The sequence below is a fragment of the Pleurodeles waltl genome, chromosome 1_2 (assembly GCF_031143425.1).
Source record: "Pleurodeles waltl isolate 20211129_DDA chromosome 1_2, aPleWal1.hap1.20221129, whole genome shotgun sequence".
Classification (NCBI taxonomy): Eukaryota; Metazoa; Chordata; class Amphibia; order Caudata; family Salamandridae; genus Pleurodeles; species Pleurodeles waltl.
The window spans coordinates 101,817,065-101,841,959 of NC_090437.1; the positions used below are offsets into that span (position 1 = coordinate 101,817,065).

Sequence of the window (24,895 nt, forward strand, 5' to 3'; positions counted from 1 at the left end):
TAAAACAAAGAATGTGTGCCTTTCGCGTAGTAAGTAAAAGATGAATGAAATAACAGATTGGTGGCGTATACGTATAGCAGCTCAGAACTACCGAAACAAATTGAACATTTAAACGAAATCAGCAGCACATACCCACAGACGAATATCCGCACACCAGCACGCTGCAACCCTCGAAGAGTTACCTACCAGTGGCAGTAGACAAACACGCATGCGCTCGTGAGGAGCGGGCTCCCATATTATTGTGCTTCCTGGACCGCCCACAGCGCGACTGAACGCTAGCTAGGACAGGACGCGTGACCCGGTTTATGTAGTCCTTCTTTTATCTCTTTGCAGTACAATCTCTTTTTAATCCTGGCGTAGCAGCCAATCAATGTGCAGATGTATTGTGTGCTTGGAGCTTTTCGTTCGTAACCAGGAAGTGTGCTGTTTTTCATTCACTGCTCTACTTTGAATCACAGTTCTCGCTTGGGTTTTAGCCCATATATTTTGCTCCGCCATGCGGTTAAGTTCTTCGGTATTCGCTTCCTGCTGCCTGCTACTGCAGGCTGTGGGTGTAGGGCTCTTCCTCCGCGGCTTCTTCCCGCCACCCATCCGCTCCCTGAGCCGCAGGAGTGTCGCCGCTCAGAGTCCGGGGGAACCCCTGACCACAGGTGAGGTAGCGAGGCCCAGCACTATTGCAACCTGACAGCAAAGACCTAGAGCTGAAAAGGGACATTATAATAGAGCACCTTTTCAGCAGTTTATATAGTGCGAACTCAACCCGAAGGCATTGGAACACTTTGCGTGACCACCAGTTAGTTACTTTACATAAAGGGCATGCACTGAACCCTTCTACTTGATGAATGTTAGTTATGAAGCATTAAATAATAACTTACAATAGAAATGCCATCGTGTTTCTTAAAGGCTAGTTATAACTAGTTTGCGTAGCCCTGCTTTTAGCATGGATTACGGCCACATCGCCTAGAATGCACAGGTCTGATTCCAGTTTTATCTTTACTTATTCTCACTACACCACTCCTTAACTGACTTCAGCTTAATCGGATGCGTCAACTCGTCACCTGAGATTTTAGTTTTAGCAACACTATTAAGGTACCTGGCAAGATAGGTGCAAGAGTGTGCAGTCTACTCTGACGAGTGTATACTGTTTCATATACCTACTGTCCTACGGACAACTCACAATTCTGGCTCAGGAGAGATTGCGGGGTTCCATTTAAAGGTTGATAAAATCGCAAATTTCCGTTTTTTTAAAGGGTAATCCCAAAATCACACTCTGCTTTGTCTTTTCTGTCCTTAATATGTTGTTTGCTGAACTGTGTTTTAGCACTGTTGTACAGGACATGTTAGTGGGCTCCCCGCGTGCCGCCCTATGTAGGACCCGCAAGCCAACCCTGGTTATTTCTGTGCTGCGTTCTGGCTTCCTACCTGATTATTTGTACCCTCTTTAATCAGGAGGTCTGCTTTAAAATACATTTCGCAAAGCATGCCATGCATTGAGGTGTCAGACCCTTCAGACACAACAAAATCGCTTGATGGCAAAATATAATGCGATTGGCGTTAAAGATGTTTTGGTGGTAGAGCTGGTCATCTGCAAAGTATGTGTGGGAGGTCCTTCCGGGGGAATTAACAGAGCCTACATCCATTCTATGTTTGAAGGATGAAGCTGTTTTGGAACTGCGTCAGGTGATGGGAGCAGCCCAGATCTGGCATGGAGCACTTTTATTTTTAGGTGCTTTTTTTTTTTGTTTTTTTTTTTTAACAAGGCTATCATGTACGGCTATGCAGAAGAAGCCTTAGAAGTGTTAAGTCATCCATGCATGAGAGTGCACACTGAACTTGTTTGTTATCGAACCAGGTGTGCTGCTTAATTTGTTTATTTAATGCTTGCTTGATGTGGTATTTTTTTTTTTGCCAAATTGCTTCTTTTCCTGGTGTTAACTGTCGCTTCGATTCTCTCTGGCTAGAAGTTTGGGTTTGAGGGTGCGTTGGGTCCAATTTCTTGCTATATCAGAGTTTTAGTGAGTTTGGCTTTGCCTGCCTCAGCAGTGAGACATATTTGAGAAAGGCATCCTCTTGTACCAGTTCTTGGTTCTGGAGGCCGATTTCCAGCATAATTTGTGCCAGAGAAGTACTTTGTGGTAGGAAAAAGATAAGGAGGAAAGCTTTGCTCTATGCAGCATTCAGTAAAGAAGCAAACTTCCCAGGAAAAAAATTCCAAGCTATATGGTAAAGTTGGAAGGAAGTTTACCTTGATCGCTGTAAGCAGTGGTTGCCAGGTTGGGCTTTGCAGTTTGGTTACAATGATTTGTAGAGCTGCAATTTGAGACACCAACCTTGCTTTCAAGGTGTTCAAATGCAGTAGGTGAGACCAGCGATCCTGAAGGCAAATGCTGAGATATTTGTAATTACCACTTCTGTCCACCGGATGTCCCCCACAATGCCATAGCTTTTTCTTTACTACTCGTTTTCCAGAAATGAGCACCTTAGTTTTCTCAAGGTTGACAGATAGTTCATTGGAGAAGCAATATTGATGGAAAGAATTTAGCAGGTTTTGCAAGCCTATGCTAGAAACATTCAGTAAAATGATGTTATTAGTTGGTGGTCCACCCTTGGAGTATGGGAGCTAATAGAATCCAATTGCAAGCACAGGTCCGCTGAGATTAAATTGAATAAGGTTGGGGCCAGTATTCAGCCTTGCTTGATACTTATGCCTATCCAAATTTTAGATGTTACCCGCTTATTACCACCAATTGTAGCCCTAGCCTAGTTCTCAGAATAGTGAACCTATATTCCTTTTAACAAGTCTGGCAGGATATTCCAATCCACTAACTTCATCTACAGCCAATGCCTATCAACCAAGTCATATGCTTCGGATAACTCAACAAAACAAGTGTACAAGGATAGTTTTTTCCTTGTGTATTTTTCTGCCAAAATAGCTAATGCTGACAGGTTGTCAGAGGTACACGATGATGAGCGGAAGCTGGTTTGATTTAGGGGGATTAGATTTAAACTTGTAGCCCAGGCTTCCAGGGCCTCTAACAGTAGGCCCGCAAATATTTTTGTATCAGTATCAATCAACACAATCATACAATAACTGTCTGGGTTCCTTTAGGGACCCTTCTTGCAGATGAGGTGTATGAGTGCCCCTTTCCATGAATCTGGGATTTTATTTCCTTATGGAGTTGTACGTTTTTCATAGTTGACTACTCCAAGAAGCTTGCCACGTTTAAATACTGCTACAAGAAGGCCATTTGGGCCAGGGGTGCTGCTGCTGCTACAAGACTGTAGTCTCATTTTGATTTTTTTGCTCCTGAAGTTTTGAGGAGGGTGACACACTGTGTGTGTTTGGTAATGATTTATCTGCAGTCTGATACTGGTATAGTTAATTGACATGATCTACCTACTGTTCTCTGATACTGTATTGTCTAGGGCTGCAGCGGACCATCGCTCAAGTTGATTGATTTTGGACCAAAGTGGTTTACTATTTTTTTTTTTTTTCCTTACAAGCCATCATAATTTTAACCCACCCCTGCTCAGTGTGGGCCTTCTTGAATTCGCATATCACCTTATATTTCTTTCTTATTTCCAAAAAAAGAACTAAGATGGGAGCTTTCAGAGTGTTGGAACTTTAGGAGCCTGACAGCTTTAAGTTGCTGTCTCTGTTGCTTTAAGGCCTGAGTTGCTTTAAGCGAAGTATGTGTGAGGCACTCGTTCTAAAGTAACTAGATTAATTTACAAAATATGCACAAAAAAAGTGTCTGCCTTAAATATTACATACAATAAATAGCCTTGCTGAAAGTCCATAAAGAAATAAATATATGTACAACTCCTAATGTATTATCCAGTCCTTGTGCTTTATTCATGAAATGCTCCGTGTTCCATAGAGTAATGACAATTCCTCGGTAAGATACATCGAGTTCAGGTAAACAAATTTCTTCAGTGTTCCGTTGATACAGTTCATAAGCACACAGCCAACACGTGTTTCGTCTTGGGGAAATACCTCAAACGACTTCTTCAGGGCTGAAATTTCATCAGAACAAGACACTTGAAATAAAGAATAAGATTCAATGCTAATCAAAACCCATACCACCTTGCACCGTGAATGAAGAGCCAAAAGGAAAGAGGAAAAGTTGAAAAAGGCTGTGAGTGAGATAAAGATCCGGATGCCAATAAGTGGAAAACACCCATCTAAGAATTGAAAACTCAGAAAACTATTTATCAATTGAAATAGTCACAACTAATAACAACCACTAACATCCCAAGAGAAATACCCTGTGAAAATAATTAGCCAAGAATTTATTAAAAAAAGACCTGTGTCCAACAAACTAAAGTTTAGCCAGTACCTAACAAGTTATCAAATGATGATACTCGGGTCCAGTCAAAGAACTACGTTACTCTCTGTACTTGTCAAGTGACTGGCAAACTAAAAATATAGATAACATACTCACTTACATCGGTAAGCCACCCAAGGAGGACTTAATACAGTAAAAATGTCAAAAGTGAACCGCTACATAAAACGCAATCACAAACTTACTTTCCCACTGTAAATTCGGCACGTTAAAAAGAATCGGGTCTCATCTGAATTGCGAGTACGCTACCATAAGGCTGAAACGCAAGTACTATAAATAGAATCATAGAGATGAATAACGAACTAGAACGTATGAAAAGTAAAAACAAATAACGGACAAGTGACCCGTAGTCACTTCCGAAGCATTATAGTGCGTTTTTAAATCCCTACAGAGGCCTATGGGTGTAATGATTATATTCTCTGAGGTACAGCGAAAAAACTAAATACTATCCCCGCAACGCTAAGGAGAGAGTACTAGCGTCTGAAATATTTATCTGCAAAGTAGATTTAAATGACGTGACTCATCTGTATGTTAATTGTATTATCAGTGGTAAAGCAAAAAACAAATTACTACCCCAGCAACGCTAAGGGTAGAGTCCTAGCATCTTAATCGTCTACCCACAGAAACGGACTAGAAAGCGTGTCTCAAGTTCAAAGACACTAAAAAATAAAAATTATCAACTCAATTACATCACTATGATGCTCAGGCAAATGGAAAATAAAGTGCCACGTCATGAATTCAAAATAGTCCCCAGAAATTGTGAAATATGATTAAAAAAAAATCCATAATATTTTCTATTTCAAGTGTGTTGGGATGAAATATCACCATATGGTAAACATTGTAAATGAATATCACGAATCACATAAGATCAATAATTCATACTATTATGATTACAATTAAGTTTTGAAGAAACTAGAACATATGTTAAATATTACCTATAGAAATCATCAATAACATAATATCAATGACAATGACAACAGAGTTGCATCAACAATAGTTTGTTTATAATGATTACACATGAGTCAGATAAATGACAAGCAATTACTCTCCCAAAAAGTATTCAAGTTCCCTATCTGTGTTGAGACCCATTTCTACTGCCTTAAGTCGCATTATCCATGTCGCCTCTTTTTTATGAAGAGTAAGTTCCCTATTACCACCTCTGGGGTCTCTTGGAACATGTTCAAAACCAAAAAATTAAAATGTTTTATGATTGTCCTGTGACTCACAGGCCATAATGTGTGCCACTACAGGATATCTCTCATCTCCATTTTTGAGTGCCCTGACATGTTCACTAATCCTAATTTTGAGAGGGCGGATAGTACTCCCAATGTAAATGCGAGTACATTTACAACTTATTATGTAGATAACAGGAAGTATTACAATCAATAGCTGACTTGATCCTATAAACACTGTCCATTGTTGTGGAAAGCTCTTTAGTGCCATTGCAATCCCAACGGCATACCCCACATTGCCCACATTTGAAGAAACCCACCCTACACGTAGATAACCAGGTGTTCGACGGTTTTGATGACGTGTAACTAGGACTGAGAATACTTTTAAGGGATCTTCCCTTACGAAATGCAAAAGCTGCTTTGTCCAAAATAAAGTTCCTTAGGACCTCATCTTGATATAAAATATCCCAATGCCTGTTAACAATTCTTTTAAGTCCCAAAGACGTACTTGTGTAATGTGTAATCTGTAACAAATCTCACCTTGTCCAACTCATTACTGTGTTTACCTTGGCTCCTAGATTTCATTGCGTCACTTTTAACAATCTGTCTCACTCTGTCCTGTGCTTTCCTAATCATATGTTCAGAATATCCTTGTGTCTTAAATCTCATACTCATCTCATTAGCACAATTCATGAATTCATCATCTTTACTGCAGTTACGTCTTGTAATTACGTATTGCTCTCACCAACTCGCCATAAGGTATGGATACGATCTGATGTTTCGGATGTGCACTTGATGTGCATTGAAATCTAGGAGCCAGGGTAAACACAGTAATGAGTTGGACAAGGTGAGATTTGTTATAGATTACACCAGTACTGCCAATAAAGCCATGAAAGCCAACTATGTACTCAGAAACCTAAGCTAAAGGGTTGGGGGGTGGACTGCTGGTTTCTCACTAATAAGGGCTGCCTCAGGGTACACCTATCACAAAATGGTGGGGAAGAATACATACCCTTGAGCTACATCCTCTAACGGATGTAACCAGAAATATCTCAGTCACCTAGACTCTTCTAGGATTCCCCCAATCCCCCTAGGGGACAGACCTCCCTCCAGTCAGCTGTCTTCCAAACCCCTGTTGGTGAAATGGGGCATAGACTGACCACTGACAATTTGTGTGTGAAAAAGGTTGCTTTATTGAAACTGATGCGCATATCAAAAACTTTTCTAGGCATACTGCCTTAGAAAACTAAAACCTCACTATACATTAACTCAGCTACTATCTACCGTCCAACCCTAACAATGCACTTCCCACATAATGTTCCCAGCAAGTGTATACGCCATGTCCTACTGCACTCCGGTGATTGCGCCCCTAACAGTAAAAATGTGAACGTCACTAAACTGAACTTCTTATGTCGTAACGTTTAAACTTCTTGCCTATTTTCAGTGTGAACTTGTTGACACCCTCCCTTACAGCCTGTCTCACCTATGTCAGTAACAATAACCTTTTCTAAAGCCCTGTAAGGCTGTGGGCCACCCCCACCAGAGAAAAGGCTCAAATCTGTTTTATTCGGATGGGCCAGGTCACACTTGTATTTACAAAAGATGAACCCCATTGCTTATAAAAAATCTGCTGCAACTTCAGGTACGTCAGGATGGTTAACTTAACCTATTCCTGCATCCCTGCAAAAACACTGCATTAATCTATGTATCTTCCTCCTTGCCCTATCTATTGCCACTGGTTTGCTAGCATCTCTCCAAATCCTTTAAGGAATAAACTCAGTCCATGCGACAAAACAACAACCACTGCATGTTTATCTCCAGGTCTTTTTCATGGATTGCAACATTGACAGATCTTTCTCCAACACCAAATCATTTTCTCTTAGATGTAACAGCAATATGTCTGGGCACACAAACCTCAGACCCAGCTTGTTCAATTACGGCAACAGGTATTTCCACCTAACACCCTGTTTACCATGCCATACGAACAAAAAGAAATCTGCATCAAAACTAAGGTTGCAGCCTCCAGGTACTCTTCCCAGACAGCCAGGTTCACAAAAGAATGGCCAACAATCCAAACCATCAAGCTGGCAGCCAGCAGACCCAGAACCAAACCTGAAAAAGAAACAGCAGTAAGTGGACATACAGTGAACTACATATTCTCAGATTCCCATCCGGACATACCATTGAAAACAATTGGAAGACCATCTACCCAGACCCATGATTTCTTTCCTGGACCAGCCCCTCCACCCTGCCTCTATAGTTCTGCAGTGTGAAAAGAGTGTGTGCTGTAGTCATTCGCCACCAAACCTAACCCCGCAAGCACTTTCCTCGTAATTGCCAACAACTGAAATGCTGTAACTGCTTCACCGCTCCCATGTTGCAAAACTAACACTCCTGCTGCTGAACTTTGCTGCCAAACGTCTTATCCAATGCTACTTGGCAAAGCTCGTCCATGTGGCATGCTGAAAAAACTACAGTAGTACACCTTGAGCTCTGGCCCTTCTTTGGGCTATGCAGGTAAATTACAACTCCTTGCAGTTGAAAAGGTAATTATTCTCATAACAACCCTTTACCACCCCAAACCCCAACAATTCCAATACCCTAAAAGCCCCAAAGAACATCCACATCATCATAGTAGAGAACACAGTGGCTTCCTGTATGGATGAACAAATGGCTGGTAACCAGCCCACCACCTTGCCAAAGATGTATAGCGACAGAGACTTCCTCTTCTGCCTGTAACAGCCCTGTTCCCTAGCTCATCCTTCCAATAACCTCTTGCCCAATTCCTGCACTGAGAGCACGTAGCCCAAAGCATTGTTTCCATATAAGCCACGCCTGCCAACTTCCTGGCAATCATGATGCGAGTTAGCCCTTTTTCACTCAGTCCCAAAATAAACAGCAACACATCCTCCACTCTTTCCCATTCCCCCGATCGCCTACAAGACCCTGTACTAAGGAATTTCTCCCATGCCTCAACATAAGCCTTCCTTGTGGATACAACATTACCACTAGCTGGAGCATCCTTTTCCTCCTTTTGCCCATAAATGAGGAGGCATGTATGTCTTGTCACTGTTCGCCTCTGTGGCGAGTCCATGGAACCTCTCCCACTGTGAACGAGACAAAGCGTCTGCAATATATTTGTCCACTTATTGCACATGCTTGGCCAACATTTTGCAAAAAAATATATCATGCTGAAGGGAGGCGAGCACAAAGACCCTCAGCAACTTTAGCACCAGCGCTCCCTCACTGACTATCTGTTAACCACCTGTACCACAGCCATATTGTTTACTCAAAACAAATCTTTCCCTTGTTTTAACAAGTCGCCCCACAATGGGACCACAGCAATCTAAGAGCACAACTAAAGAAAAGCAATGCTGCCGTCTCCTTGTTTGCAACAGGTTTGCTATTCCTCTGTGCACCACCATCCCTGCCAATACAAACCAAAACCTATAACCCCTGAAGCATCAGATGATATCTGTAGGTTCCATTCCAGCTCCTGCCGGGCATTCATGTGGATGCCATAAAAAACTCCAAAAAGAAACGCCACATTTGCACATCATCCCTCAACCCTGCAGATAGTCGTACATGATTGTGTGGCACATATAGTCCCAATAGCGTCAAATCCAGTCTCCTGCAGGTCCTACCCACGTGAACCATCTGAGCAAAACTGAGATGACTTCCATCTCCCTTACAATGACGTTAGGTTTTGCCAGCATCGTTTTCCAGCAATGATGACATCCCCAATTTTTTATCCTATGGAAAGCGAGTCTCCATGACCTCAGAATCCAGTTAAATTTTCAAAAAAGAAAGTGTCATCTGTGGTCCCAACATCTTCTCCGGTGCCAAGAGAACCCCCACGTCCCCCATGAGCTCATAAAAACGTACCAGCAATTGCTGGCAGTTCGCAGAGCAGGGTCTGTGACGAAGAAAAAAAATCACCCAAGTAGTGGGTCGTATCCGTATGCCAATTTGATGTCACATTTTGCCATATTTGTACCTCTCCCTGCCTGCTTCACCAGCGCCACTGCAACGTCCATTTACAAATATGACACAGAGGATATTTCTTCACCAATAAAGTAATTCACCAAATATCTCTCTGGCCAGGACAGATTCTGTTTTGGCAAGAAGTGACCCTGTTCTTTCTTTGGAACCACCCTTATTGTGGAAATATTGACCATCTGCCAGTCATCCAAAGTACCAGCCATCCCACTCATCCTCACTGCTTTCTGTAGTTTTTCCCACGCCACGTGTGGGTGTGCTTTGACTTACTTTAGATTTTCTGCCCATCACCGCAATCTAGGTCCCTCATAACCCAAACGAAAACCACACTGAAATCCTTCCTACAAGATCACTTCATCCTCCTTGTTAGGGTAGGACTGCAGTCAGAATGTCAATCTGTCCAGTACAACAGTTGTATAAGCTCCCCACCCCTACCCTCCAGGGCCCAGTGCCCCCAGTCTCCCCGTTGTTACCTGATGTGGCCTGGGGTGTCCTTGCTCCTCCCACTTGCTAGAATTTCCCCCTGCGTGACCTCCTTGTGCGTCTCCTACGTGACTATAGCAATGCATGAGTACGTGCTTCCTAGAGCACTCTGAACATTCATGTGTAATTTTACAGTATTCTCTCGTGCAGGACCCCATCGCCCCTCCCTAATTTTTAGTTGTAGACCCCACCCCTCCCTGGGTGGGACAGGCCTGAAAGGGACCTTGAAGATCATTTCCCCAAATGTCACTGGGCTACTTGTATGCTGCCATAAGTCTGTATCTATTTCGCCCATTAGACTTCCGGGTCCAAGGCCATTTGTGCATTCATCATCATAATGCACCCAGGCATTACCTCAAACGAGGTTTGCACATTACATATGATGTCCATATATATGAATAGGGCCACACTCCACTTAGGGTATTCTTCACAATATATGCTTGAGTAAGTTAGAAAAGCTATAGTCCAATTCTCCTAATTTATTGGCACCCATGGCATTTTGCCTGTTCATATTCCTCTTCTTTGAATCCTTTTCTTGGTCCTTAATTCTCTATTTAACAGCTAGAACATCTCAACGTGCGCCCCTTCCCAAATTGTATTTTTTGTAGGCAAGATAAGATGTTTAGCCACCCCCATGTTGGAGGGTTTCTTTATTTTTAACTTCTTACTAGCTTTCCTGTGTGCCTCCTGGACTTAACTTTTCCCCTTCTGCTTACTTAGTATCAACACTAGTGGCCTTCGCCTGTTCCCTTGACTGCCCCTTCTGTAGACAACATAATATGTGACCCCAGCGGTTTAGTCACCCCCATGTAGGGGAGTTTTTTTATTTTTTAACGCCTTACTCTCTTTCACATCTGCCCCACTGGACTTACCTTTTTCCCCTTCTGCTTCCTTAGTATCTGCACTTGTGGCCTTTTCTTGTTCCCTTCCCCACACCCCTGGGTATCCCAGAGTGTGACCCACCCTCTACACAGCTCGCACCTCGCTTCCTTCTCTTGCGTCCCAACCCCAGAGTCCTGGACATATTTTCCTCTCTGCAGCCTTGCATTGTCTAGCTCCTGCCTGCATCCTGCGTCTACCCCCTTTGACACCATCACTTAGGTCGCCCTCCCGGTTTGTATATTCTTACCTGGTGTTAGGGTTGGTGGCTGCTCCAAAGTCTGTCACTTTGCCACTGAGGGGCCAACAGACTTGGCAGATGCCTCTCTTGTGGCCTGAAAAACATTACTAGAATATTGATTAACTAGACTCTTTCCCCCCCACCTCACCCTTTCTCGTGGCCGCACCTACCTGCCACAATCTCTGTTCTATAGCACTTGGCACCTTGTTGTCCATAATCTCTCCCTCCTCCAGACTGTCCTCCTCATAATCCAGTTCCACTTCCTCTGACTAGTCATCATCCACCAAACTGTTTTCTCCCCCAGCTACACCTTGTAACACCTTGCGCTCCACCATGGGGTTGCCGTGTACCTTAACCTGAGGGGCTGTACCTAACCCACTCATGCAATTCGTAACTGCAGGCCGCCTTGACCCATAAATCCATCCAGTCAATGCTCTTTTGCTCCAATCTGCCAATCTCCCTGATGAGGCCTCACAGGACCTTTGTGGGTTGTGTAAGGCGGGGAGTCCCACTGTGCCATCCAGCCACCTATTTTTTGCCCTGCCTTCTCTTCCCCTCGGGGTGGATGAGTAACACAGTGCTCTTCTGAGTCTGCTTCACGCTGTAGACTTGACACCTGTAAAAGAGATGACGGGTCCAGTGTGCCCAGAAAAACCCACTGCCTGTGCCTTCTCCTCATCTGTCTGCCAGGAGGTGGAAAGCCCACCCGAGAAACCCCTAAAAGCTGTCTCACTTGTTTTCACTCTACCCCCCACATTCCTCACCCTTTTCAGGAATATACAGGTTGTGGCCTGCCCCTTTCTGATTCAGAATGTTTCTTCATGCCTTTGTCTTCACTCCATTCTAGCATGGCTGCGATCACTGCTGAAGCAGGACTTCTGGGGTGGAAAATTTCATGGGAGGTCCCGCTCCTGACCTCTGAAGGACTCCCCACTGTTTTCATCATCCTTCTTTCCTCATGGACTCTTGGCAATCCACTTAGACTGAATGGTCCAGGGCAGCCATTCCAGCCAGTCTCATTGCCCTAGGGAAACCCGATTTTGTGCCTCAGCTCCTCCCAAAGCCCCTGGCCTCCAGTGTAGCTGACCCACCCCCCCCAGTCTCATGTGACGATGGGCCCCTTCTTCCACCTCCCACTGGGTTAAGCCTTCTTCACCTCCATCTCGTATGGGGCTCTTTATGGCCCCACCATCCTGCCCATCCTCCTCATTCTGAGGTACTAGGTGGAGCTTTACAATCTCCTTTACCTTGGCCTGACCCAGGAGTTATCCTTCCATACAGGGCCTCCTCTCATCTCCCAAAACGCGCTGGGCCATGGGGGGGATTCGGCTAAGTTTTCCAACCCTTCCGCCTGTGCCCGTTATGCCCCCTTTCTTTGCTGGCCCTCTCGGAGAAAATAATAGTCTTTTGCCGTACTGTACCCCACCCACTTGCTTATGCCCCACTGCCCTGACAGTGTGTAACTTTTTGTACTGCTCTGCTAGTGACCCTGAAAACCTAATTTCCCTCTGGGCATGCTGACCTTTGTGGACACGGGGCGGGGATCACGCAAGTACCCCAGCGACTACCCCACCCAACATGCACCTTGCCGGGTGGCCCGGCCGATGAGGCACGCTGCTTCCCTCCAATAGACCCATGCGCCTGGCTTCCTCAAAGTCAAAGCACTTTTTCTTCCTGCACATCAGACATTTCCTCAAGTCTGGGTACTGACAAACCTGAATAAGAGAAAAGCCACACAGCTATGCTTGCACAAAACCGACTAAACAAAAAAAACTGCTGTTTTTTTCACTAACAAGTCCCAAAGTGGACAAGTATATAGCCTTGGGATGTAGCCCAACAAAGTCCAGTCGTCTAGACTGCACCCGGATTCCCTCAGTGCCCCCAGGGACAGACCTCTCTCCGGTCAGCTGTCCCCCAAACCTCTATCCTCCAAAAAACCTCTGAACTGTTGTTGCTGTTTTAATTATCAGAGCCAGGCCAAGTCTGATGTCAGCATGCGTATTGAATCAAAATAATTTCTGCTGGCCAAAACGTTTTATCATGGGGTATAGGCATTCTGACTAGTATAATGGAAGAACTGGACATTATGTTCCTAGTTTGTAAGGGCCTGGTATTTAGGCAAAGAAGACCACTTTAAGAAACACCAATATCACGGTGTTTGATTATTTTTTTTTCCGAAGATAATTATTTTCTCCCTATTCTTAGTTTTTATGCTCAGAATGGAGCTTAATTCTGGTTTTGGAGCTTGTGCAATACGTTTAATGAATCATGACAAAGTATAAACAGAGGTTTCATAAATGTGTAATAAATCAGTTAGTAGGTATACATTTGGTAAAGGGAGAATGGTTCAATAGTTTAGTTTGCAGATTGGGCAATGCAAAATTGAGGCTCTGAAATGAACTTTATAAAAACCACCAGCCCCATACACTGACTGACAAACAATGTCTGTGGTAGCTGAATTGACATCACACACCCTTTGAACTCCGTGGCACCACAGGAAGTGACATCCTTTATCTTTTGACAGCAAATCTTTCCAGGAAGTGGTCACATGACCTCAACCCTGAAGACATCACAATACTTGAATAGCTGTTGATGCTCTAATTAACCCCTTAAATGCTGAGGGTCCCCCCTGCGTTCAGAGCCTTTTTTTTCCGGGTATTTGGGGGACATTGCACTTACACCTTCCTAACTTTATTTATACAAAAGGTATCCACGCTAAATGTGCATCCTTGGGGATTCTAAGATTATAGCCAAAACATAGCTTTTTTGAGGTGTGGGGGGATAGGAAAAAAATGCTCTGCAGTGTGTGCTAAAAATGGCATCAACTAAAGGTTTGCTATGCTAAAGTCTCCATCTTTGCAGCTTTCAGAGACATGCAGAGTTGAAAAAAGAATTATCACAGTGTTAGCATGTTTTGAAGAGGTAGCCCATTTTTCCTAATTTTTTTGCTTTCAACTTACTTCCGGTTTGTGATGGAAACGTGTGTGAAACTGATGGGTGAACCCAGAAAGCCATAGATTTATGAAAAGTAGACACAATTCTGAATTTAGCATGGGGTCATTTCAGTTTTCCGAAAGAAATGTAAAAAAAAATAAAATAAATAATACTGAAAATGACTAGGAAAAAAAAAAAACATTTGTGACATTTTCATCTGTAACTTATTGTCACGTCAGCCGATGAACAAAAGCAATAGACAGTTACGTCCGCTAGACCGGTGGTTCCCAACCTGTGGTCCGGGGCCCCTGGGGGTCCGCAAAGCCTTCTCAGGGGGTCTACAACTGCTTAGAAAATTAAATAATATTAACAAATTAGGTCCCCAGCTTTCAGTAATGACTCACTGGGGGTCCCAAGATTCCAATAACGAGTCAGAGGGGGTCCCTGGGTTCCAGTAATGATAAAGTGGGTATCCATAGAAGTCAAAAGGCTGGGAACCACTGCGCTAGACCACTGTAGTCGCGGGAATATGTAGCGTCTGTAGGTTCTCCAAGAACGAAGGGTACCCGGAGCCAACAACTGAGCTGCACCTTACATTGGTTTTTCATTATGTACTAACTAGACAGCAATTCATACAGTAAAATCTAAACATTGAGAAATGGGTATGGTGGAAATCTATGTATTTCTGAGATGTACAGCAGATATTGAATTTAGGAGCAGTGGTTATTTGTAAATCTCTGAAATTCTGGGTACCCACACTGGATTTTGATTCAGAGGGAGTTTTTCAGATTGTCTTCATTCTTACAAAGTGCCTTACATTTGGAAGGCAAAACTACATAGAAATCCAATTGGGAGAGTACCTCTGTACCAGTGTGTTGGCCATCCTCAACAGGGATGTGGCCTTGCGCTGCCAGGAAACTGCTGAATGTGATCAAAAAGCCCCAGAAATTCACTGCAAAAAACGAAAGGTTAAAGTGATGTTACAATTAGATACAGTAATAAGATTGTAGCTTAAGTTTAAAAAAAAAAAAAAAAAAAAAAACACGAAACAAAGAAGAAGGCCAAGTGGATGTAATCCACGAGGGCTCTGCTGCAAGGCCACAGAAAATCAAGGCACTTGATCCACCTACCAAAGCGATTAAGGGTGCCAAGTATGGTGCGCCATGAAGAGAGTGGAGGCACTGCAGGGGTTGCTTAACAAACTCCCAGAATGACGGATCATTGAGGATTCCATCCGGGCCTGCTGGAGTACAATGGCAGAGTGAAGGCCTTCCTGAGAGCACGCAGCCTGGACGAATCATGACACACACCTCTGCCTGGGGCTGTATGCCACCTGTGGCACCTGGAATACTAAGAGCTACCAAAGGTAAGGAGACCCATGGGGGCATCTTCAGCACTAATGAGCGCCACAACAAATCCCCAAAGGGCCCCTCGCTCCCACTTGCAGCCCCACGACTCACCTGAAGGGAGCAGCACTGCACAGGCCAGGATCGCAGCCACTTGAGAAACTGGATAGCTCCTCGAGGAAGAGGCCTGTAGTGGATGGGAAACATTGAGCTACCTGCACCACACATAAAATACCAGGAGCTGTAGTCATAGGGGTCCCCTGCCTGGTCCTAAGATGGTGGTGCCACTGCCTGCCACAAGACACTGTTGAGCCAAGGTCTTTCCCCACTGCCTAACCCACATGCAGGCAAAATCCACAAAGAGTGTATACATCATGGTCCCCACCGCATCCCAATGATCCCGGAACTGTTGCTTTCACTAGCTACAGGTCGTCATTGCCCAGCTGCCTGTCTTTAACATGACAGGCCCTCAATGCACCAAGAGACATGGACCTTGAGAGTGGGCCATCAACCACAGGTGCAACAAGCAGTGCCAGATAGCTGTTGAGAAAAAACTTTCTGCCCAGCCTCTCCCACCACAGTGACCGTTCCTCAAAGCAATGTGGGCTGATCAAATGATCAAGTGCCTCCTCAGATCGGTCGGTGTGACTCCGAAGTGCTCAACCAGTACCATTGCTTCCCAAAGAAAGTAGTGAATCCCCTCAGGCCTGAAGATTGGTGTGCCTGGGGAGGGGGGTGGGTTTGGAGTCTGAACAGGACGCACTGCCTGCAATGGATCGACCTGAACCCTGCCTGGCCACTCGCAGGTTTGATGCCTCCCCACTCTGAGGGAGGTTAGGCTGTGGGTTTGCCCTCGGATGAGAGACAAGCTGTCCCCTACAGTGCGGGGATTTGGCTATGCCGCTCCTGCTTTGCCCTTGTTTGATCAATGGTGGGGTTGCCTCTCGATCTCCAACCTACCATCCCATTCCACATAACTAAAATGGAGAGCCATTCCGTGCCTGTTTGACACACTGCAACTAGAAAATGGCACCTAGATGAAAAATACCCTTCATACCCCTCTATTACATAGGCAGTAATTGCAACCCCTTTCACGCCACTTCCTTTAATCGTATATGCTGTCTTTATGCCACTGAAAAAGTCCCAAGACAACAGTGTGTTCAGTTACATTACACCAGCAGAGGCACAAGATGCCCCACTTTCAACTACTTAGACCACCGTTTTGACCCTCAAGAATGAGGACCTCCACTCCTTCCTACTTGGCGTTAAGCGGAAACTCCGAACAGAGATGAAGGCTTCTTTAACCTCCTAACTGGTAGCTCTCAAATCTGACTTGAATGGTAAACTTGCCTCTCAACAACAAGGTGTCGACTCAGTGGGCACCTCTGCATTAAACCTCAAGACTAAAGTACAAGAATGAACGACAAGCTGTCCAGATGGAAGATTAATCTCACCTCCTTTGCATGCAACTTCAGGTCTCCACCTTGACATGGGAAGATCTCAAAAACCAATTCCAACACGACATTTGCATACAAAACTTGGAAGAAGTGGGGAAGGCGTAGACTTGGCCTCCCTTTGTAACGGGCCTGTTCTTGGAACTGTTGGGAGATAAGCAGTTGAAAATCAAGATCGACAGAGTAAATTAGGTGGGCTTGCAGGCGTCTGGAAGGGGGAAGCATCCCCACGATATCCTGGCGAAACTGTACTCCTTTCAGATGAAAGATGCAATCCTACAAGTAGAAAGGAAGAAATCTACTTTCAAGGTGCTACATGTGCATTTTTCCAGAATATTGCCCTTGCCACACTGGCTTGTTGACTACAGTTCCATCCAGTTATAGAGAAACTGAGGCAGGAACGCATCAAATATCGTTGGACATAATTATTTGGTCTGGCCTTTGGCTTCCAAAACAAAAGACACCACTTCACAGACCTCTTGGGGGTGACAGCCCTATTAGGAATCCCAACTCCAGAAGACCAGCACTCCAGGGAGGCTTGGAAGGCCCTAGTGGCACCTCTAATGGGAGGATGGAAAAAGGGCAGTGACTTTACCAACATCGTCCAAGACAGCAGAGAAAGCGATAAGCTCTTAACACTGTCTTCCTTCTTTAATGGACTCTTCAACATTTGCACCTTCTAGCAAGAGACAGATAGCCATCCGCCGACCCCTGAAGAGCTATATGGTTCATGAGCCTCCCTTCTTTTCTTTTTCATTTCGCTTAAGGGGTGGTGATGGACTTGACGCGAACGTCAAGATGGTAAACTCGCATCCCTGCGGTTTTGTTTCATTTATTGACAATGTGCATTGATAATATAATATGCTTCTTTGGAATAGCACTAATGGGTATTGACCAATACACCTGACAAGATGTGTTTCTATACTGATGTTCTGTATTGCTGGGGAATAGATATCCCATTTGTTAATGTTTTGGTGTTTAGGTTGATTTGTCCCTGCCTACATGGGGGCTAAATTCACTAGCAGTGCAGGAGACTGTGATGCAAGTTGCCTTGGTGAGGGTGGTGGGCCCTTGGTGGGGGCGACACCCGGGTATCACCACTGACATTCAATGCCACTAGGTTAACATGGTAATCACCACACTCACGTGGAACATTAATGGCCTTAACTCAACCAAGTGTCATAAACTATGGAAGTACTTGCTTGATCAGCGGCACAACATAGTGGCACTACAGAAGACTCATTTCAAACAAGACGAGGATCATAGATTACATCATAAGGCTTACCCCGTGATGTATAAATCCTCCTCTTCCACCAAGCACAATGGTGTAGCCCTCCTCTTCCATTCTTCTTTAAAATTTCAGCCTGAGGGATCTAAAACTGATAAAGGAGGGAGGATTGTCATGGTGAAGGGGCGAGTGTAAACCTTTGCCTCCATTTATACCCCCTAATTCCAACCAGGTTCAGTTTATACATGCAGTTCTATCTTTTCCGGGGGGATCTGCGGAAGGTGAGATTTTCCTGATGGGTGACTTTAATCTCACCTGGGATTTGGGAATGGACAGCATGCACCCCAACAAGTCCCCCACAGGGAGCTTCCCTGATGCCCTAAAAAACGCAGGCTACAGGACGCCTGGAGAACCCTACATTCAACCACCCATGACTACATTTTTTTCACACTCACATTGCACTTATTCACAACTAGATTACATGTTTGTTAGCCGATCCCTCGCCCAGGCTCTAGTGACGGCCACATTTCATCCTATCACTCTCTCTGATCGATCATGCACCAGTGGTGTTGACACTAGACTGGGGCACTCCACCACACAAATCCACTGATGGTTATTCCCTAGGTCCCTTACTAGGGATCAACTCTTATGAGATGACAACTGTTAAAGCCATTAGAGAATATTTTCAATTAAATAACCAACAGGATACAACCCCTTTCAACAATTGGGATACATTTAAAGCAGTACTATGAGGGAAATGCATTGCATTGGGTCTCTGCTCTAAACAAACAAAGGTCACAGGACAGAATGGCACTCGAGGCAAAACTCCAAAAAGCAGAACAGGCTCATAAAGATAACCTGACTTTAGACCTTGCCCTGCAGGGAGAACTCAACACAATATATGCTAACAGGACTGAACTCGCTCCCCTACGACTTAAACGCATGACTTATGAACAAGGCAATGAAATGTGGTCACATTTGGTACAGCAAGTTAGGGTGAAGTGTGAGAAAGACATAGGGGACATTAACTGGGAACCTGGTTTGCCGGCTGTCTCAGACACCGAGAAGCCCCAAACCTCTGGTGATTGTTTTAGTTTCTTTTTTTTTTTTTTTTTGAATGAGTGTCTTTATACTGCTGACCCAGTAGACGAGTAAACCCAATTAGTCTACTTAGACGGAGTGGAACTCCCTCTGGTGACGGCAGCTCAAAATGAGATCCTGGGGAGACCTATAAACGACAAAGAGGTCGGGACTGGGATCACAGGCCTGAAACTCCATAGGTCACTGTGACCTGATGGGCTCACAGCCCAATTTTATAAGACTTTTAAGCTCTGGCTTGGTACCTCCTCTGGTGGCCCTCTTTATCCACATAGATGAATCTAGCGTGGTCACCACATCAATGAGTGAAGCACTCATATCGGTTATTCCAGAACCTAGGAAGGATCCACGCTCCTGTGGCTCATATAGACCCATAGCGCTACTCAACCTGGACGCCAAGTTGTACTTGAAGATACTAGCTTCCAGACTAGACAATGTAATGGCTGACCTGATCCACCCGGATCAGTCTGGCTTTAGCAAAAGCATGCAAACCCATGAAAATTTGCAGAAGGTTCTCCACCTGGTTGAAAAACCTTTAGCTGCAGTCTTACTGGCCCTTGATGCTGAAAAAGCTTTTGACCATGTGGATTGGCCCTTTCTATTCCATACCTTACAACTCCTTGGCTTCTGTGACCAATTCATAGCCATGATTCGAGTCAAATATGCTACTCTATGATCCTGAGTCCTGATAATGGAGTGGGCTCAGATTTCTGTCATTTGGGGAGAGGGGCATGTCAGGGGTGTCCCCTCTCCCCACTTCTATTTGCCTTTAGTAGTGAATCCCTAGCAGGCAAAATATGGATGACTCCCTCCGTTCAAGATCTTACTTTTGGATCGACAGAGCATAAAATCTCCTTATTCGCAGATGATGTCCTGCTATCGCTCATCTCGCCTCAGTCCTCATTGGAAGCCCTACAAGTCGAACTGCGACTATATGAAAGACTGGCAGGATTCTGTATTAACCTACAGAGATCTTTCCTGTTTATTCTGACCTCCTTTTTACATGACATGGAAGCCTTAGTGGCAACTGCCCATTTTCAATGGGCTAAAAAATACATCACTTAGAGGGGTGTGGAATTTAATTTTAAAAAAATCTACTTGTCCCTTTGGTGCCATGTATTGAGGCAACAAGAGCTCTGATAATATTCTCTCTGATTAAGCCATGGGTCATACATAGTAGGGTTTGAATACTAGCAGTTCTTATTTTGCCACCTTTCTGCAGGTCTACATACTGAGGCAGGAGGTAGTGTTACCTAATAGTTCCAGGGTTAAAATGCCCTTTCGATTCTGTGCAAACATATTAACCTGCATGTTTTAAGATTTTTATAAACTCTTCGCTACTCTTTTCCCATACTGAAAGAGGTTGGAAATTTACTCCGGACAAGGGCAGAGGTCAAACTTCTTTCAGGGTTGGAAAAGAAAGTGGAGGGAGGGAAAGTAAACTTATAAACTCTCAGCTGATTTTCTTGGTTTACTTCTGTAAATTTTTGTGTATTAATAAAATAAGTAAATTTGCACCAATGCAAAGACATCTACCCTGGGTGCATTTTTGTGACTTTATGTAAGAATGGGGCCCCTAATTAGGTCTTACGTTAACCAAGAACTTTTATTTTTATTAAAATTGTATCTCTCTCGTCATCCATCTGTCAGTTGGCTTCACTGTGAGCGATAGCAATCTGCTCTTTCCCATGGAGCATATTGGCACACAAAGTAGTTTCATTGAGTGCCAGGAACTAATGTGGCAGTGCGTGCTTTTTGAGGCCAAAAAATATTTTTGCTTTTTGCCAATATTTGTCACAATGGTGAGGGCCTGGTAGTGCCCACAACAATAACATACATTTTTTTTTAAAAAAAAGCCATGTCAAATTAAGACACAAATTGACAAAACCAGATGACTGACTACCAATGTCCGACTTATTGGCTTTGCCAATACTTCTTCTTCTTTTTTCTAGTTTCTCATAGTCTTGTTGAAACTGGTTACACTGATTTTTCCCCATTACAAATATTTTTGGAAATACCAGCATGCATCAACACATTTTACTAAATGAAGCTTCAAAGAAATGATACCTAAAATTTCACAGCAATTTAGCAAAAAACTTTTTTCCTAGTTGCATTTATTTAGTGAATATTTTATTTTGAAAGCAGAGAATCATCAATTTTGCTTTCAAGCTTATACAAGCAATTGTATTCAGTTAGAGAGCATTTTGGGAACATTATACTTATCCTCACATTGTTAAACTTTGCAAACGTGTACTGGAACCTCTGTCAGTAGAGCAGGCCAAGCTTACAACATTTACTTAGATTGCTCACCCTAATAATAATGGTTTTGCATTACTGAACCATAAATATAAGTTCAAACAACATTAACATATGGACATAAATATCACAGCTAGTGCAGACAGTTCCCTTCCCTGCTTCATAATGTGGGGCTGTAAACTGGCAGGCAAATGATTTGTGCTGCAGGGAGTTGGGCCTGTTAGTCCCAAGGACAAAATAAATATGGAAACGTGTTGTCCTTGACTCCAAATAATATGTCTTGAGCATTGGGCTATAGGAATTCCACTCCCCTGAGTTATTTGGGCACTAAAATCACACCCAGAATATTGGACCTTTACCACACTAACTACCCACCATTCCTACAACAACTGAAAGCAGACTTCACACGAAGAACTATCACGTACATCTTGTGGCATGGACGCATTGACACCATCAAAACGACTGTCTTACTGAAGCTTTTATATGTCTTCCAGGGACGCCCTATGGAGTTAGATCGTGGGTTCCTGCCTACCCTTCGTTCTTTAGTAACACACTTCATCTGGCAAAACTACAGAGCCCGCCTATCATACAAAATGTTAAGACTGCCGAAAACTCTGGGGCTTAGCCCATCCCCATTTCCATTTATATTACAAAGCAGCATAGTTGCGAGAGATCTCTGAACACTGGCTCGACATAGATAGGGCAATGGTGGGTAGATATGTAGGGGATCTGCTGTGGAAACCAAAGGCAAAGTACCTCCTTAATGACTACTTGAGTACCCCCACAAAAACAACTCTTAAAAGTTGGGATGAGGTAAACAGATCTGCAGAGTGGACAACTTTCCCTTCCCCATTCATGCTGATTCATTACAATCCAGCATTTACCATCGCCCTTCAAACTGGGTCCTTCAACATCTGGAGGGACGGGGATGTCTCACCATTTATGGCCTCTTTCACAACTGGAATATCCTCACCTTTGAACATTGCCAATGGGATTTTCACCTTCCAGACTCTGAACGCTACTGCTACACATAACTAAAACACCTCATACTCCACCCAAACTTTAGGGCACCTGCCACCAGAGAGCTCACACTTATTGACCCATTTGCTAGACCGGCTGAGGTTCCAAAGGGTGCATCTCCTTTCTCTGTTTCTTATTGTTTGCCACACTAATCACACCATAGCCACTCCACATTGCTTTTAGGAGCACATTCTTGGCGAGACAGTCTAAGTGGGGCAAACTCTGGAGAGACACCCCCAAGTTCAATCATTGTAAAGTTATGAGGGAGGCATAATATAAAGTACTATACGACTAGTATCTTTAACCTAGCAAGTTGAAAGAAAATCTTCACGACCACATCAGAGCTATGTTGGAGGGGATGTGGGTTGCTGGGGGGACTTCGTCACATATGGTGGGACTGCCCATCGATTTGTCTCTTCTGGACTGAAATTAATTTGAAGTCATTATGGGTTACCCAATCCCAGACACCCCGCACTTTGCACAACTTGGATTGTATGGCGACTCACTTAGGCACCAAACTGGTGACTGGGTGATTGGGACTGTCTGGGTGCAGCAAAGCTTGCACTGTCATATTTCTGGAAGTGGAAGGAGGCGCCATCACTGTCTCAGTGGCACACTAGACTCTGGTAGGCCATTACGAAGGAAAGAATGGCGGATATCCTCTTGGACAACTACAAAAACTTGGTGCACATTTGGGGCTCCTAGGTAACCTATTTCTCAAGAGGCCTTCCACAGTCAGACATGTTTGAGGGTGCTTCACCTCTTTCAGTTCTAAAAGTGTTGACCATTGATGAACCCATCAGAAGGGACGATACCTCCTCCTCCACACCAGACTCTCCCGCTTGTACCTCTCACTGTATGCAACTTTTATATGTTTCTGATTGTGACAGCCCTATGTACCTTAGTTTTAAGGATTATTGTTTGGGGAGCAGGGGAGGTTTTTGGGGAAAATGTTTGTCCAGTTGTGTGCTTTCCTGACTCTAATATAAAAAGAATATGTGTTGCTTAACAGAAAAGCTCCACACATGGCAGAAACTGATGATTACAATAGCTACTTTGTAATATGATATTGGGATTTGTGATGAATAATATGTCTAAGTCTGATATATGCAAAAACCAATAAAGTTTTGACAAAGCAGTAATTCACAAAAAAAAAGGTTCAAGTGACAGATCAAAACTATCATTTTTTTTTTTTTAATCACTGAAATTCACTAGTTATAGCTTACTGAGCTAACTATAATTTGCAGTTCGACATGTTTAAATTACATTGTTGATGACATTACTGATGGCATCTCTTGCACAGTTTTTCCACAGGGTGAGTTCAAGTCTTTCTTGGAAATTAATGGTGACACCGAGCCTACCCTTGTTACCAAAGGGTTTAGGAATAGATCCACATTCCAGCCACATGTACATCCTTTACCTGCAAAAGTGAAAACATTTTAACAGTCAGTCACTACTGAAATAGAATCTGTCTCTGTGAACACAGAGATGGTTTTCTATAATCTCTCAAGACATTAACAAGAGGACCTTAAATCACTCCAGAGCAATAGGGATTTGTTTATAAAACCAGCTGCTCTACACATCAAAGTAGCTAAGCCACCAAATATAGTGAGAGAAGAGAGAGGATCCAAATGTTTTTCCATCCGTCATATATCAGTGAACTACCCTATAATCAGCCTATAGATACATCCGAGAATTGGAATAGACTCTTCACCCACTGATCGTGGCATGCTTCATCATAGGCAGTCTATCCACACACTGGTAAGATACTTCCAGGGCGGACTCAACCAAAATTGTTGGGACTACTTATGTAAAATATCAGCTGGATAAATGCAGGGTTCCAGGTCCTTTTTATAAAAATATCTGTTGGTATATCCCAAAGGAAGCAAAAACAACAAGTGATGGACGGAATGCTGAACATTGTCAAACACTCACCCCCAGTCATAGATCTGGGTTTAATCCATCGTTCTTTTGCTCACCATGCCACCCCAGTTTGGACCCAGCCATATGCAAATCAGTCTTGACCCTGTTCCTCATGGGAACAGTCCAGACCGAACTGCCAAGCCAGGTCCTCACTGGACCGGAAACAAGCATCCTGGGACCGATTTCGGGGTTTCACCCCTCATCAGCCAGGCTAGCTTGAATCCAGTGGCATGGGAAGCACGGGACCCACGTCTGGGCATACCCTTCCCACTTAGGGCGACAAAGCAAAAACAACAAGTGATGGACGGAATGCTGAACATTGTCAAACACTCACCCCCAGTCATAGATCTGGGTTTAATCCATCGTTCTTTTGCTCACCATGCCACCCCAGTTTGGACCCAGCCATATGCAAATCAGTCTTGACCCTGTTCCTCATGGGAACAGTCCAGACCGAACTGCCAAGCCAGGTCCTCACTGGACCGGAAACAAGCATCCTGGGACCGGTTTCGGGGTTTC

General features: G+C 44.0%; 1 protein-coding gene and 1 long non-coding RNA gene across 4 annotated transcripts in view; one reads left to right on the forward strand and one right to left on the reverse strand.

Moving 5' to 3' along the window:
* The first annotated feature begins 329 nt into the window (after positions 1 to 329).
* Positions 330 to 24,895, forward strand: part of PIGG (phosphatidylinositol glycan anchor biosynthesis class G (EMM blood group)) — a 990,222-nt gene continuing 965,656 nt past the window's right edge. For 2 of the 3 annotated variants that reach the window (XM_069236724.1, XM_069236727.1), the window contains exon 1: positions 384 to 650. In XM_069236724.1, coding sequence (XP_069092825.1) covers positions 497 to 650 — 154 coding nt within the window. In that variant the 5' untranslated portion in view covers positions 384 to 496. Of the gene's footprint in view, positions 651 to 24,895 lie in introns of all 3 variants that reach the window. The other variant, XM_069236721.1, reaches the window with a different exon arrangement.
* Positions 21,291 to 24,895, reverse strand: part of LOC138297295 (uncharacterized) — a 170,342-nt gene continuing 166,737 nt past the window's right edge. The window contains exon 5 of the long non-coding RNA XR_011204004.1: positions 21,291 to 23,876. This is a non-coding gene — a long non-coding RNA (uncharacterized lncRNA). The remainder of the gene's footprint in view (positions 23,877 to 24,895) is intronic.